General features: G+C 39.4%; 1 protein-coding gene across 3 annotated transcripts; it reads left to right on the plus strand.

Annotated features, from left to right (window-relative positions):
• The first annotated feature begins 967 nt into the window (after positions 1-967).
• Positions 968-13,589, plus strand: rnf44 (ring finger protein 44). 3 transcript variants are annotated; one of them, XM_079167789.1, is made up of 11 exons: positions 968-1,060; positions 4,588-4,780; positions 5,351-5,573; positions 5,738-5,905; positions 6,353-6,526; positions 6,672-6,833; positions 8,189-8,304; positions 8,626-8,713; positions 9,522-9,643; positions 9,729-9,828; positions 9,931-13,589. In XM_079167789.1, the coding sequence occupies exons 2-11, from the start codon at positions 4,674-4,676 to the stop codon at positions 9,991-9,993; spliced, it is 1,323 nt and encodes a 440-aa protein (XP_079023915.1). In that variant the 5' UTR covers positions 968-1,060; positions 4,588-4,673; the 3' UTR covers positions 9,994-13,589. The 3 variants fall into 3 exon arrangements, with proteins under 3 accessions (XP_079023915.1, XP_079023914.1, XP_079023916.1); XM_079167788.1 differs by lacking the exon at positions 968-1,060 and adding an exon at positions 2,858-3,007; XM_079167790.1 differs by lacking the exon at positions 968-1,060 and adding an exon at positions 2,858-3,007 and having other exon boundaries at positions 5,738-5,857.
• The last annotated feature ends 1,954 nt before the right edge of the window (positions 13,590-15,543 follow it).

The following is a 15,543-nucleotide window of genomic DNA, read 5'->3' on the forward strand; positions in this document are numbered from 1 at the left end:
GGACTTACAGTGGCACTCCTCATAATAATCCTGGTGTCTAAACTCAATATAACCTGCTACGTGGACATTACTGAGGAGCAGTTGTGAAAAGTAACAAAGTACTTTTGAAGTACTTTACTGTACTGTAATGCCCTACTTTACACTACAACACAACATACACGATCAAGACAATATGATGCATTTTGTGTTAAACTTCCTAATAAAGTAGGTCAATTTAGCTCTACCTCCACCATTAACATTGTAATCTTGTTTATAATTTACAATATGTACAATAATAAGCCAATTACATAATGGCACACAGGAAGAGGCCATTCTGCATAATGAGTATACTTTAACCTTTGATACTTTAAATCAGTCAATTAAATAAAAAAAAGAGCCCTCTTGGATGCCGCTATGGTGGATAAAACAGGATGAAGTGCCCTCTGGGGTGCCCTTTAACTTTCTGCACACTGGTGCTCCACCGCATGCAGCTGCGCACTGATATTTCTTCCCTGCTCCGCCACTGGCTTCTGTATTTTTCCTTACGCCAAATGTTTTAATCCATTGCCTTTATGTTACACTGTGGCGATACTACTTTAACTAAAATAAAGGTTCTGAATCCTTTTTTTTCTCTCTCTCTCCCACATTACAAACAACGCTTTCCATAGGAGGCGCTGAACTTTCGAGACAAACTGGGACACCCTTTTTCAGACCATTACGGTAAAAATGGCAGCATTGCGTGTGCTCTCCGCTCCTGGAATACGCAGAAACGGGGGTGTCACAGGGAATCGCAGAAACTCAAAGCAACCGTGTGACTGGATTAACATTTCCGAAACCAAACAGTGGCGATTACGGAAATAATCTCTCGGGTCACAGAACCATAAACCCGCACAACATACAGACAAAATGCACTGATAAAACGAGAGTCTAACGTTGAACACCTTTTTTTTACAGCAGTGGTGAAATCCACGGAATGTTCCACACGGGAACAGCTGACCGTGGGATGCCGCACTTAGCCTAACGAGATGTGAACATTACAAGGGAAATATCAGTGATCAGATGTTTGCACATTAACAATCAGGTAACTACATTGCTCCTCCCGTTATCGCTTTGTCTCGGTTGATTCTTGGAGGTTTACAGTGCGTGTTTATGGGAGACGGTCAGACGGGCTGTTCGGGCTGTCAGCCTGCTGAACCTCCAGCCCCTCCTTGTTTTGCTGCTACCGAGTGCGATGTTGTAATGTTTACATTTACTCAACGTTGCATACCAATGTTGCTATCCCTAACCAGCTGTGTATACGTTTGGATGCGTCCATGTGCTTTGCACTGGAGCTTTCAAAACAGACGAAGACATTATGTATTAACTCTTTCTGGAGAGAACGGGCCTGATAGGTAGCTTATACAGCCCAATAAAGCTCGGTTATCCTCGACTGAAGCATCACATAAAGTATTTTGCAGCTCCATTCGCTGGCCTACAAAAACATATAGCTTAGAGATTTTGTACAGTTGTTGATGATGGGTGTTTCTAACTTGATCATGCAAGTGCAATATTACATAACCGGCATGTATCGGACACTGTGGCCTCCAGTGAGAGTCAAAACGGACTGTGAGCCACAGTAGAGTTTTAGACCAACATGTTTAGACTTTGCAAAGGCAGCTCTCATGCAAAAGAGACACTTAGTGTGGCCTGTGTTTAAAAAGGGCTAAAGCTAATTCATTAAAATGCAATTTTACTTTTGGTCGAAATTGCTAAATTGATCACTTCTGTTTTTGTTTTTGAAGTGAGACAGGCTGCCACAAGAGAGATGCTTAAGTTGAGAAATCCCCAAAAACTTTTCAGGTCAGTAATGGTCAAGTGGTTAAATATTACGTTCCTCATTTGGAAAGAGTTAAACTGGTGGACAACTTTTATTTTTATTTTGTACTAATAGTGACGGAGTACTAAATAATTTACTTAAGTAGCATATCCACTATAAGAAATATAACATCACAAAGTCCTGACTTCTATTTGAGCAAATGTACAGATGGATCCTATTTGCAACATAATGCACTTACAAGTAAAAGTACTCATTGTGCAGCATGGCCCATGTTGCTGAATATAACTGGATCATTAATACTAATGCACGTAAGCACTTTAATGTATATATGTTGAGGAGAAGCTTCGATTTCAATTGCTTGCTTTACTGCTTCATAGTTTAATCTATAACAAAGCATCAATGTATTAAATGCAAATAAAGTAGAAGCACCTCAATATGATGCCAATTTACAACCCCAGTAAATGTACCATGCTGACTTTACACCACTGGTGACTATTAGGCATGTTTCAAATTGCACTATAAATCTGTCTGTGCTATAGGTGGCAAGATGCAATAACAACAATAAAAAAGGTCAGAGTATTTATTCGGTCTGACATTGGGCTTACTACTTGGGTGAGGGGTATTTAAAACATGTTTAAGTGTTTGGTGACCCTGGAACCTCTCAGGGAGCTTTTTTTTGTTTGTAAGCTACAAGTAACAACAGGAAGTGCTTGTTTTGATACATTGTACCAAAGACTGTCTGGATGTCTGCTGTCTGTGTTTGCTACGCTCTGATTGGTCATTCACAAAATGAGGCGTGGTTTCGTCATAACAATGCATTCAAGGAACACACACGCGCCAAGTAATGTTTACTGTCGTTGTGTAGCAGGCGGTTTCTTCTCACATGTTTAACGGCATTTCCTGCTCAGGTGAACGCTGCCCTTAATGGACAGGCCATTCTGCGGTTTCTGGAATAAAACGGATTCTCTATGCAGCGGCTGGAAGCTTGTGTTAGCTGACAAGCGTTAGCAAGCTAATAGCAGCTCTGCTCGACATTGTCAAACATCTGTCGGGGGAAACAAACAACAGTCGACTGACAGTCAGCTAACGGTGGTTTCTATCGGGTGATGGTTGTCGGTTAGGTGCCAGGATAACCTGATGGGACACGCCATTTCGGAGGCTGAAACATCTCCCATCGCTCCTTCTCATCGGGCAAGCAAACTAGCAAAGAAAGTAAGACGTGGTCTGTTGATGGCCAACTCACATAGCTTAACGTTACACCTGTCCTCACAATGCTGGTCTCTGTCTGTGATGTGTCACATGAGTAGAATGTGTCAGTGATAACTGTGCACACGTCCTAAACATGTATTAGCATTCTGGCTAAATAGCTTTGCCAACAGCAGTTATCTGCAGCTGGAGTCTGGCTCTGTTGGGGACAAAGCGTTAGCCTAGCTTGGCTAAGGTTAGCTGCTCTCCTTCACCAGGGGACGTCAAATGATCCCGGACAGTAAGGAACCGACGGTTGCCACGATGATAATGTTGTGTCTGTTTCGCAGTTATGTGTGCTGAGCTTAGCGTGGTATTAGTAAGACACGGTGTAACGGCACAGGGGCCTTCTATGTTACATGTTAGCGAGCGGTCCCGCTCGCCTTTCGCATCTTTTGTTGTTGCTTTGTCTGTTGAGCACATGGCTCTCCGTGTTTTTGTTCAGGCAGGCTACAGCGACCCATATATAGCCTGCCCCCGCATATAGCGCATTAATTACACTGCCACTTTAACAATGTACAATAGTTCCACTATAGTTTAGCATTTTGGTGAAACCCAATACATGTAAACTCTTTGTAATTCCCTAAAATTAAAAATGCAACGATGGAATTCGTACAACTAAATTGATGTACGCTTGTGACTTTCTTTCTGTTTTAGAAATTACATTAATTTGGGTTCAAAACAACCAGATCTTGATAACTTTAGTTCGGCACCTGTAGTGGACATCTTACTTTTATTTGTCTTATAATTTGTGTAAAAACACTGTCGTGTGTTTTTAAAAATGTAATTACTTTTTCAAGTATACAAATAAAGCAGCAATGAAAGTGCTACTGGGACATTGGAGCAAGTAAATATACATTTTTGTTTATGTAAATTAAGTCTTTAAAAACACCCAGCAGTCATAAAATGAGGACAACTGACATCTCACAAGAGAGAAAAGACGTGAAAAAAGATATCCAGATAAATAACAAGAAGCCTTGAATGTGCCTGTAGTTATTTAAATTCAGGCCATTTACAATACATATAAATGTAGCAGTGAAATAAACCCATCCCTGAAGAAAAACATGCGCTTCACTAAAATATGAAGTCACAAACATTTTCTCAAATCATCCATACCTTCTTACATTTCTAATTTTAGGGGATTTACAATCTGATGGTTTGAGATTAAACCTAAATGTAAAGTAGAGTTGTCACCAGATACCGTGAGTGTTCCTCATAGAAATTACCAATTTAGTATTATTATTTGAACCCTTATTTTATTTGCACATAATTGTATAATTCAGATTCAGTGACATCATAACTAATCCCATTGGGGTGTGTGGTGTATCAGGCCTGAATGTCTTTACATTTTTTTTATATAGTGTGTAAAAATGTGACTACACTGTTCACGTGATAGCTGGTATATGCCTGTTGTAAAGAGGAAACTTAGCTACCATTAGTATTTTTTTAACTGTGTACTCGGTTGCTAGATGAATGATTTAAATTAGCTCTGTCTGTAGCATAAGAAGCAGGGTCGTGATTTTGTCAATTGTTGTGTTTTTTTGCAGGGTTAAGACAATCAGAGGCGACATACGAGTGCCTCCGCTGTACAGTTTCCGTTCCCAGAGTGTGACCCGTCTGCACGACGTCACCAATGCGACCATGGGAAATAGCAGTAAATAGGCTGCCACCAACAGCCCCCTTAAATCCAAGGAGGTTCCTTGGAGAGCCCTGCAACACCCCGGTGCAGCTCAGGAGAAGGTACAAACTTTGCCTTGTCTTTCCATAAAACCTTCTTTCTTATAAAAAGTCACTTTTCATTTATTTAGTCGTATCTCACTTTAAAGTATGTAAACTGACATTGGGATACTTCTAACATAACCCAAATGGCAGTTTTGTGTGTGACCCATGTAGCCTTACCTACAGACAAAAAAACTCAAAATGCACCTTTTATTTTTCCTCGATGTATTTTAACATTAAGTAAACAGAATATTGTTACATGCAACATGTTTAGCAGCCTCTATCCAGCAAAACTACACTCTGACTTATTTAAATAAGGTTGATTTTCAAGCACCATGAGCCCATGTCAACATAAACTTAATAAAAACTCAAAAGTATGACTTGCTTCTTTTCTCAAAAGTTATTTAAGATTCCAAATGAAAAAAACAAACATTGCTATAACACTGCTTATTGGTGACATATACCCCCATTACTTAACATTGGTGCATTATGAATCCAATAATATGAGAAATGTGTAACTTTTTGTTTGATTTTAATGTACAATGTATTGAACTGTCTCGGGCAATTTCTTTTTCCTGTGTGATGTTACAGCCCACCAGTGAGACGCCAGTGGGGGAGACGAGACAGGCCTGTACTGCACACTTCTCTGGTCCAGGATGAGAACTTCCATCATCTGCTTTTCTCCCAACATCACCAACAGGTTCCTTTAGATGAGTCCAGACAGTACAGCCGCACCAGCACACCACCACGCATGCTTCACCCTGCTGCTCACCTTCCCCAGCAGAGCCCCATCATGGTGGATCTACACGACCAGGTAACTGAACGAGGACACCCCGATGGGTAAAGTTGTTGATTTGTTGTCTGACCAAACGTACTCCTCCAGTAATGTTCGTATTTACTATGAAACATGCCGGGTGTCGTGTTCTGTTTCAGGCAGATTGTGAGTCACCCCATCTCCCCCATTTCTTTTCTTGAAAGATGCACCAGGGATCCGTTCCAATATCATACACTGTTACAACGGTGACGACCCACGGATTTCCTATCCACACCGGGCAGCCCCTTCCGGGGTGCAACACTCAGCAGCTCCCAGCATGCTCGGTAATGTTCAGCGGACAGCTCTCTCTGCTCTGCTGCCTTCCTCCTCCTGTGAGTTTGAAAAGGAAGAGCCCAAATGTCAGTGGCATCCATGTAGCACCCCATACCAGCCATGCAATCTGTCACTGTTCATGACTAACAAATATCTGCTGCTGTTACTGTGCAGGAATTTGTGGTTCAGTCTTAGAAACAGTTAAGCAACAAAAAATACCATTCTGCTGTGTATGTGTGGAAACAAACAGAACAATAATTAGTGTCGTGCCAATACTGTCAGTGCTGTGGTTTTATGTAACGCATCGCTTCTGTTCACTACACGCTTACAACATGCTTCCATTATAATTGCCTTTATGCTCATGTCAGGAGCAAATTTGCTTTAGTTAGATGGAAACGTTTTCACAGTGTAATTTAGATGATAACATCAATATAATTAAGGGGATGAAATACTTATAATAATTTCTCTCTGCTCTTGTGTTGTTGTTTTTTTTTCTCTCTCTGCAGCTCATACAGGCATGTACCATGCAGCACATGCCAGTGTCTTATCAAGCCTTTCCACCCCTGATCTCCAGCGAACATTTTGTATTGCACCCGACCCCATCGGTACCCCCCCACCAGCCACCGCACCTTACTCCTTTGAGCCAATTTGTCCCTTTACAGCCTCAGCACCCACGCATGGTGAGTAGTCCACAGCAGACACATGCTCATTAATGAAAACACAGCACAGTGGATGTTGAACGTAATCAGTAAGTTTGTTGATTTGCATACATATGTTGGGTCTAACCGCAACCATGTTCTGTGCCTCTTTTTTTTCTCCTCTCAGCCTCTACAGAGGGTAGACAATGAAGTTGACCTAAGAGGGGACCAGCACCCATTAGGGACTTTCTCCTACCCTCCCTCTCATCACCCACCAGCGCTGCCTCCTTCTCTGCCCCTACAGTATCTTCCTCAAGAGCCTCTGCATCAGGAGCTTCCCTTTGGCGTGGTAAGACAGGCCTCTCAGACATTTCCAGGGAAATTAGCAGTACTCTTATGACTAATAGTTTAGCTGCTTCACACCTGTTAAAACAACACATTCACAGTTGGAGGCACACAGAGAGCTTTGTACTTTGTTTCCCTAATGCCTTAGAAAGTATTAAAATGTTTATGATTTAATTCATGAAAGTCTTAGGGTTAGGTTTTTACTCTTGTCTGCTTTAGGCAGTCGTTTCAGTTATGGACTACTTTTGTGTCCAATCGGGGCTGTCGGGAGACGTGTATAAACTAAGAGTGGTATTGTTTGGGCAGTGGATTGTGCTTACAAGAGGCCGTTCAATCCTTTTTTTTTTGTGGGGTTTCAGTCTGCACCGTCAGACCTGTAGCAAACACTGTCACTACTGCTAACTACAACAGCTTTGAAGCCTATCGTTTCATAATGGGCAAGTGTCCTTATAAAAAAGACTTAATATCCATAATTGAGGGTTTGCCTCCACACGGATCTCAACGTGGCGATGGCTGAGCCGGCGGCTTGCAGCTAACGGTGCTAAAAGCACAAACTGTGCAAACAAAAGCCACAGTGCTGACAGAGCCAACCGTGTAGATCTGAGGGTGATCTGAAGGGTGGATCCTTTGCTTCCATGATGTACTATAAGAAGAGGGAAAAGTGACCTTTTTGGTTTTCCCATCATACTTTCATACTTTGGCTGGGATGATTGTGAAACGGGCATTAAATAGCATTTCACGTGGTATTCAAAAGGTCTTAAATTTCACTGCAAAATCAAAGAATACAACTTCCTTCTCATACTGCTGGTCACTGAGCAGTCTGGGTTTATGTAACTTGCTCAACTTACTACGGTGGTAGTTGGTGGGACAAGTGTTTCATACCTAAGCAGGGGGTAATAGTGTGAGTAAAACTAAACTTAAATAGATGTCCCACGGTCTAACTATTATAATACCATGAATTGCTGCATTGCATTGCAGTAATTGCTTGTATTCATTGATGTTTTTAGTTCCGCTATGACAGCTCTAAATCTCTGTGTAAAAGGTGTATGAATCTAACTTATTTATTTTGGAACAATAAAGTAATAAATGTTCTGATTCATGCGGAAAGCTAAATGGCATTTATTTAGATCAAGATGGGAGCAACGCTGCTGATGCTCACAAAGCATAGCATCAAATAAATCCAAAATATGAGGAAGCTTATCTTGCTCTTAGCTCTGTAATAATAATATATTGTGTCTTGTGTCTTAAAAGTCTGTCAGTTGAAGCAAAGTCTAACTTTTACCTTTTTGTTACTGGCAAATAAAAATGTCAGAATAAAGTTTTACATGATTCCCTAAATCTCTGTGTGTCACTCCTCAGCCATATCCCCACATGCTGCCCCGACGAGTGAGTGGACAGAGATACCGGTTGCAGCAACCTCTACCCCCTCCTCCTCCCCCTCCATCTTACTACCCAGGCTTCCTTCCTTACTTCCTGTAAGTACCTGCAGTGCAAATCACCCTGTTTGTGAAGTATAGCGGTTTTAATCATGTGGTTATTTACTTGAATGTAAAATAGATTTTTACGAAGGTACTGGCCTCAGCAGTCAACTATTCTACAATGCTGTGTCATCAACACTGCACCTCAGTTTAAGCTCAGGCTTAACGATATACATTCTGGCTTTTGCATCTCTACTTTTCAAGCTGGACAGAAAGGATCGACTCTCGTTCCCCCTCAGTGCTGGCGTTTGCAGATCATGTGCTGCTTCACAGTGATTGTGTTAATGCTTCACAAGTTGTGTTTCTCTCTGTGTTCAGGTCAATGCTTCCTGTGCCTCCAACAGCAGTGGGCCCCGCCATCAGTCTAGACCTGGATGTGGATGATGTGGAGATGGAGAACTATGAGGTTAGTGTTAGTGTTAGCAGCCATTTTTGAAAAAAAAAAATGCTCTTTAGTTTTAGTCACATTTTAAGTCATTATTATCCTTTTTTATCCTAACTTTGTAGTCTAGTTTTAGCCACTGAAAAGTCATAACAGTTTAGTCAACCTATTCTCTGTTGATTCTGTCGGCTGCTTTTTATTTATTTAGTCTTAGTCCTGTGTCAAATGTCCTTTTTCTTCAGATTATATTGATTTGTATCAATGCTACACTAGATTCAATGAATACTTCAGTTAATCTATTCTAGCCAAAACAACGATATTGTAATTTAAGTCAAATGTATTTCACCTTATCATTAGCTAATGAAAGACACAGGTTGAACAATTAAGAATGCAGCTTTGTAGGGACGGGCATTTCAAGAAGAATACTATACTACTTCATGTAATCTTTTTTCACACGTTGAATATCCAGTATAAACCGGGTTTGAAGCTCTTTTCATTTGAATTAGTTTGGTCATAAGTGTTCGATCCATTGTCATCCACTGGGTAGGACAATTGATTTCAGATAAAGGTGCTGATGGTTTACCTTAATTTGGAACATATTTAAATATTTAGAATTCTGACATAGCATTACAATAAACCTTTTTAGTTCATGGCCAAACATTCTAAAAGATAGAAATAGCACAAGTCTTATTTAAGGGAAAGGTTACCTCTCCCTTCTTTCTTTCTTCACTAGATGCTATCTTCATGGTATGGCTTTTTACACATCAGAACCCCCCCGTCTCACGCTCTCTCTCCCCTCTCTCTCTCTCTCTCTTTCTGTGTGTGTGTGTAGGCATTACTGAATCTGGCAGAGAGGTTGGGTGAAGCTAAACCACGCGGACTCACTAAAGCCGACATAGAGCAACTTCCGTCCTACAGATTCAACTCAGAGAATCATCTATCTGAACAAACGCTGTGAGCCTTTTTCCTCATCTTTTTGATTATTCACTCACTATTAACGCCTTTATTTCCTGTTAACTCAATCCTTTCTTCTCCGCAGGTGTGTTGTGTGCTTTAGTGACTTTGAGTGTAGGCAGCTACTTCGGGTATTACCATGTAACCATGAATTCCACGCAAAGTGTGTGGATAAATGGTTAAAGGTAAGTTCATGCCAGGTTGTGATAATGAAACCATTTGTTCTCATAGTTTTGTATGAATATTTTGAATATGCTGTGCTTAATATATTTATGCTTTACTTCCAGACCAATCGCACTTGTCCCATCTGCCGAGCCGATGCCTCGGAAGTACACCGAGAGGTGGAGTGAGAGCTGTCTCTGAGTGCTGAACTGGAAAGCTGCACACACCAGAGTCTCTCCCGAAACTGGGGACACCTGCCACCTAACCTGCGTCTACCAGTAAATATAGCTTACCAACCCACCACTCCTGCCCCTTCCACAACAATAAGCAATCCAGGATGGTTTTCTGGAGCCTGTTGTACCTCTGCTGTGCTTCATTGTCCAAGTCTCATGAAACCCACTGCCTATCGCAGCCTATAGCCAGAGTTCTGGGATCGCCGGCCAGTTCTTTCTCTGCCCCCTCGTCGCAGATTCCAAAGATTTCCCCTACAATGCATTATTTGCTGCTTTTGTTTACAGGGTTTCATTTTTATTTAGTGGATTTGGTTGTGGAGTTCATGAAAAGTGGGAGTCCTGCATTGGAAGTGGTGAGTCGGAGGGTGATAGGCTGGACACCTTGTGCAATTAGCAGAAAAATAATAGGAATACTTCAACATGGGTATCTGTGTTTGGAGGCCATGCCTGACCATCATAGATGCATGTTTGTGTAGATGTTGGGCAAAGTGACTTGTTAATAATGTATGTTCTGCAATAACGTATTGATCATTTCAACAGTTTAACCCCTTATTTGTTTTTAGATTTGCAAATCCTATTGTGAAAGTGTGACTTGCTGTGGTTGAAGCCTGGTGTTTATGGACTGCAAGCGACGGGACATGCAACTATGGGGTTTCTTCTGCCCCCAATTATCCTCTCTGGAACACCGATCTGTTCAAAAGCAGTCGAGGATTAATGGACGGCATCTTTTTGAGGTCATCTGGCATAACTGCACAAGTGCTACATCCGCCCTCCACGTCAGCGTTGGTCCTCTGGCAAGCGTGTATGCGTGTGTACATATTGTGTGTGTGTGTGTTTGTCCTGTTGACAGAGCCAATGCATTGTGTAACCACTGGATACAGGGCAGCATGCTAGGATTTGCATGAACTGTTGATTCAGACTAGCAATATTTTAATCAAGCATTGCCACCAAAATTGTCGAATTTTAAGAAAAAGAAGAGACAGATAAGCATACTAAAAGAACTGCTTGCTTATTCGGAAAGCACCATGAAAGGAAGACTAGCATGTGGTTCCACCCTAACTGCTTTTAAGGAGGGGAGTCCTCGTCTGAAGGCCGTGCTGATGCCATAAAGCTCTGGAGGTCTGTGCAGACAGCAATATGTGCAGTGAGTGGCGAGTTTTAAATGAACTTTCTTCCCCTTTTTAGGAAGACTGGGATTTTTATTTCATTGTTTGTGAGCCAAATCCAATATACAGATATAGCCTACTGTTCAAGATTTCAGATCTGCCTTCGTATGACCTTGACAAGCACAAACCTATTACTAATCCTGAAAATACTTTGTCATTTCCACTTGTTTTAAAAGTATGCTGTTTAAAAAAAAAAAAAAAGTTTATTTATTTCTTTTTATCTTCTAGAGAAAATGCTTTGAAGGAAACAGTTGGAGCACTAACATGTTTGTGTAGTGTTTGTGTTCTTATTTCTTCTACACTTGGTCAGGTCGTTGTCTTAGGCCACGGTGATGGTGTTGTAAAAGAGCAACTGTATGTATAGCTTCAGTGTGAATGCTTTTAGAAAACGTCTGCAGACAGAAGAATGTTGAAAACCCTTGTTGAAGTCACTGGTGTCACGCCACGATACTTTGAACTGTGTATCCCACAGTGATCAGGACAGGGTTCAAATGACACAGAGCTGGAGTGTCCAGTAGTGTAGAAACACTGTTAGACTTCTAGTTCCTTGTTTGTGTTCACTCTTAAAAAAAAAAAAAAAAGAAGAAAAAACAGGATATGTTTTCGGTTGGGTGGGGGAAAAAAAGCAACAAATGGACTTTTGCTTTGAATTCCCTCTTGTCTCTTAACTGCCCCACTAAGCACTAACAGGCAGTTGTAACCTTTGCTTTTAGGTGTAAAGGGATCTTGCCTTTTCTTTACTTTTTGTTTCTTAAGTGAATGTGAGTCTTTGATGTGTGTGCCACCTTCAAGAGAAAAAAAGAAGCCATTTAATGAGTTAAACACACAGCTTTGAGAATTAACCTATGTGTACATATCTTTTCGCTGGCATATATTGTAAGTTTAAAAAAAAAAAATCACTCAGGGCCTCTCGGTATATAAAAATAAAGGAGAACAGTCCATTTAAAATGGAAAGGTTGCCATGAAAAAGGTATATCTGATTTTAGTGTGGTTGTTTTCCTCAGACCACAAATAATTTAATGTAATCAATTATAATATTCAGTTTTGTCGGAAATAGTAGATATTACATCATTTAAAGACAGGCATGCAAGAAAATAAGATCGGTAAATATGTTATTAATATTCACTGAAAAGAAGCAATGTACACTGCAACTCATTACAAGTGTACACTTTTGTTGTTTTACTCAAACCATATGTTTGACAGCGGTTGTGATCCCTTTTCTAAATGTGCCGTGGCGCACACTATCCTACCTAATTCACTCCTAAATCTACTTCAGAGGTGTTTTGCATGACATTAAAAAAGAAATGGAAGTTAAACAAGTTTGTTATAGACGAAGGATATCTCAAATTCTGGTGGAGACCTATTTAATGGTGCACAATATGCATGCTTGTCAACCAGATCCCAACTGATTTTTAGCTCTATTTGGCTTCGGGTTCTGGAGGTTTGGATCTTAACGCTCAGCTGATAACTGCCATGCATTGTACTGCACACATTTGTAATAGAACTGAATGACTACAAGATTTTATTGCGCTAACTTCATTTTATAGAGGGGAAAAAAAAAAAAAATGGTCTTGAATCCAGAATTCTGACATACGTTGTGTTACTGTTATTGCCCTAACGACTGAAAATGACATGCTCTGAAACTACTGTAGTTAATCAAAAGCCATAGTGAAACGGTGCTAGATGTTCTGCTTTTAGGTATGAAAACTCACTTGCGTGAATGCAATAGTTTGTCATGAATCCCGTGTATTCTTAAAGCATGTTCTACTAATACCCCGAAACAATGTCAGTGAAAATCAATATAGTTTTTAAGGGATTTAAAAAAGTGTTGTCATACTTATTTCAGTGTAGTACTGTACCTGCCTATCAGGCTTTTGCTCTCAGTGTATCAATATCTTAAAATGTATTGTTCACATATAGATAACTTAATTGATGTTAATATTAGCACTCTTATTTTGGAATTAATATTTAATTGACAATATCCAGCTACCCTAATACATAAAAAGATAACCTCCCCTTAAGGCCTATAGGTAATGAGGTCACTTTTAACGACAACTGAGAATAGAGTCTTGTAGTCTTTCTGTTAAGAGTTATTAAGTAATCTCACAGCTTGTGTGGTGGAAAAATGTGTTCCAATAAGCAGCTAAAGTTGATTTAGGATTTGTGATTGATTGCTCCGTAGATGCCATGTATTGTTTACCAATGACTTTTGCTGTGGTGGGATAGTGGTTTACTGTTCTTACTCTCCCTGGCCTCTAGGGGTCCTTGCCTGAACGCCAGACTACCCACCCGCCAATAGAGCCAGGGGCATGTGTTCTGTGTTTAGGCAGATGTTTTGCTTTGGTACTTGCACATTTACAGTTACCTCATTTTTTCCATGTTTGTATTGGGGGGGGGGGGGGGGGGGGGAAACAACTAATATATATTATATAGAGGAAATGGTTCTTATTAAGGTTATCGTTTGTCATTCCATTGGAATCATATTGTTTGTAGCATTTAACATAACTAGTTAGTGTATTATATATACATCTGTATACTGTTTGAAATTTTTAAGATTTGTACTTTTTTTAAATGAAAGTTGCTAGTTATGCTTTACCAAGTAGTGCAATCATTTTTTTCTTAATTGTGGCTGATTTGAAAGGGTTGTTCACTAATAAATGTATAATGTATACCAATATTACAATTGTCTTATTTTACTTAAGTTATTAAAGGTTAGGTTTGACATGTGTGTGGAAAAAACATAAAAAGAATGTTGGCCCTACTCATAAAAATTTTGAAAAACCATAAAAATGTATGTCATAACAATTTCATGATATATTTACTGAAAAATGTCATGAAGTCATAGTTTACCATAACATAAATGTCAATAAAAAGACAGTATAATAACCCAAGATTGTGGTAGTATGGCGTAAATCTTTCATACAAAAGTCATAGTTAAGTATGTCATAAAAAATTCACACGGTCATATTATAGTATGCCATTAAATATGAACTATATAATATGTCATGAAAGAGTGATAGCTGTATGTCATAGAAATGGCGTAGTATAGTATTTGAAAATGTCAGTGTAGTAGTAGTATGTCATAACAAATGTGATAATATATCATACCATAATTGTCGTAAAGAAAAACATTTTAGCATGGTATGTCACTAATATGTAATTTAATTAATTAATTCAATAATTTTCATGGAAAATGTCAAACTATACTGTGCCATAAAACATTTCATTATATAGTATATCGGTAAGTTACAGGAATCTGTGTTATACATTTTTTTCAACATACTATACTATGACTTTTTTCGACATGCTATACTATGACTTTTTTTAAATACTTTTGAATTACATTTTTATGAATTTTTCGACATATACTATAACTTTTTAATTTTTCAACATACTAAACTGACATTTTCATGACTTTCTCTATATACTATACTATGACATTTTTGAACATATACTATGTATTTTTAATTACTTTTTGAACATACCATACTATGACAGTTTTCATGACTTTTTATTGAGAATCTATGGGGTTTTGTCAAGAGGAAGATGAGGGACACCACACCCAATAATGCAGACGAGCTGAAGGCCGCTATCAAAGCAACCTGGGCTTCCATAACACCTCAGCAGGGCCACAGGCTCATCACCTCCGTGCCGCATTGATGCAGCAATTCATGCAGAAGGAGCCCCGACCAAGTATTGAATGCATACTGTAAACTGTACATGGACATACTTTTCAGGAGGAACAACATCTGTATTAAAAATCCTTAATCGGTCTTATGTAATATTCTCATTTTCTGAGATACTGAATTTGGGGTTTTCATTAGCTGTACGTCATGATCATCAAAATTAAAAGAAATAAACGCTTGAAATATATCAGCCTGTGTGTAATGAATCTATATAATATATGAGTTTCACTTTTTGAATTGAATTACTGAAATAAATTTACTTTTAGATGATATTCTAATTCATTGAGATGCACCTGTATATTACTATATTACTGCTTCTCAAGCTGTGCCCCCTGACATAGAATCAGTGTTCTATGGTGTTAAATAGTTAGATCGATTTTGAAGGATAACTCCGCCGCTTTAAGTTAAAGTGAGATGGAAAACTTTTTGTCTTGTGTGCACTTTTCCTGCAACTTTCAACCTAACTTTCCTACCTAAAATGACATATTCATCCAAACTCTGAGAACCCCTGCTGTAGGATTTTTGTTTCAATAAGCTTTAAAAAGGTAAGTTTAGCTTTAAAGTTTCAAATAAATTCCTCTTGTGAGGAATCTCCTCGTCCACCAACCCCCTTGGAGGGTCGGGTTGTCAATGCTTAACGGGTGACTGCAGCC

This window comes from Pholis gunnellus (assembly GCF_910591455.1).
Source record: "Pholis gunnellus genome assembly, chromosome: 10".
Classification (NCBI taxonomy): Eukaryota; Metazoa; Chordata; class Actinopteri; order Perciformes; family Pholidae; genus Pholis; species Pholis gunnellus.

What these genes read in the sequence shown, in the direction of transcription:
- rnf44 (XM_079167789.1), top strand. Translation starts at nt 4,674, where the DNA reads ATGCGACCATGGGAAATAGCAGTAAATAGGCTGCCACCAACAGCCCCC. An exon ending in TCTGCTGCCTTCCTCCTCCT is followed by an intron (nt 5,906 to 6,352) that starts GTGAGTTTGAAA and finishes CTCTCTCTGCAG; the next exon opens with CTCATACAGGCATGTACCAT. An exon ending in GGCTTCCTTCCTTACTTCCT is followed by an intron (nt 8,305 to 8,625) that starts GTAAGTACCTGC and finishes CTCTGTGTTCAG; the next exon opens with GTCAATGCTTCCTGTGCCTC.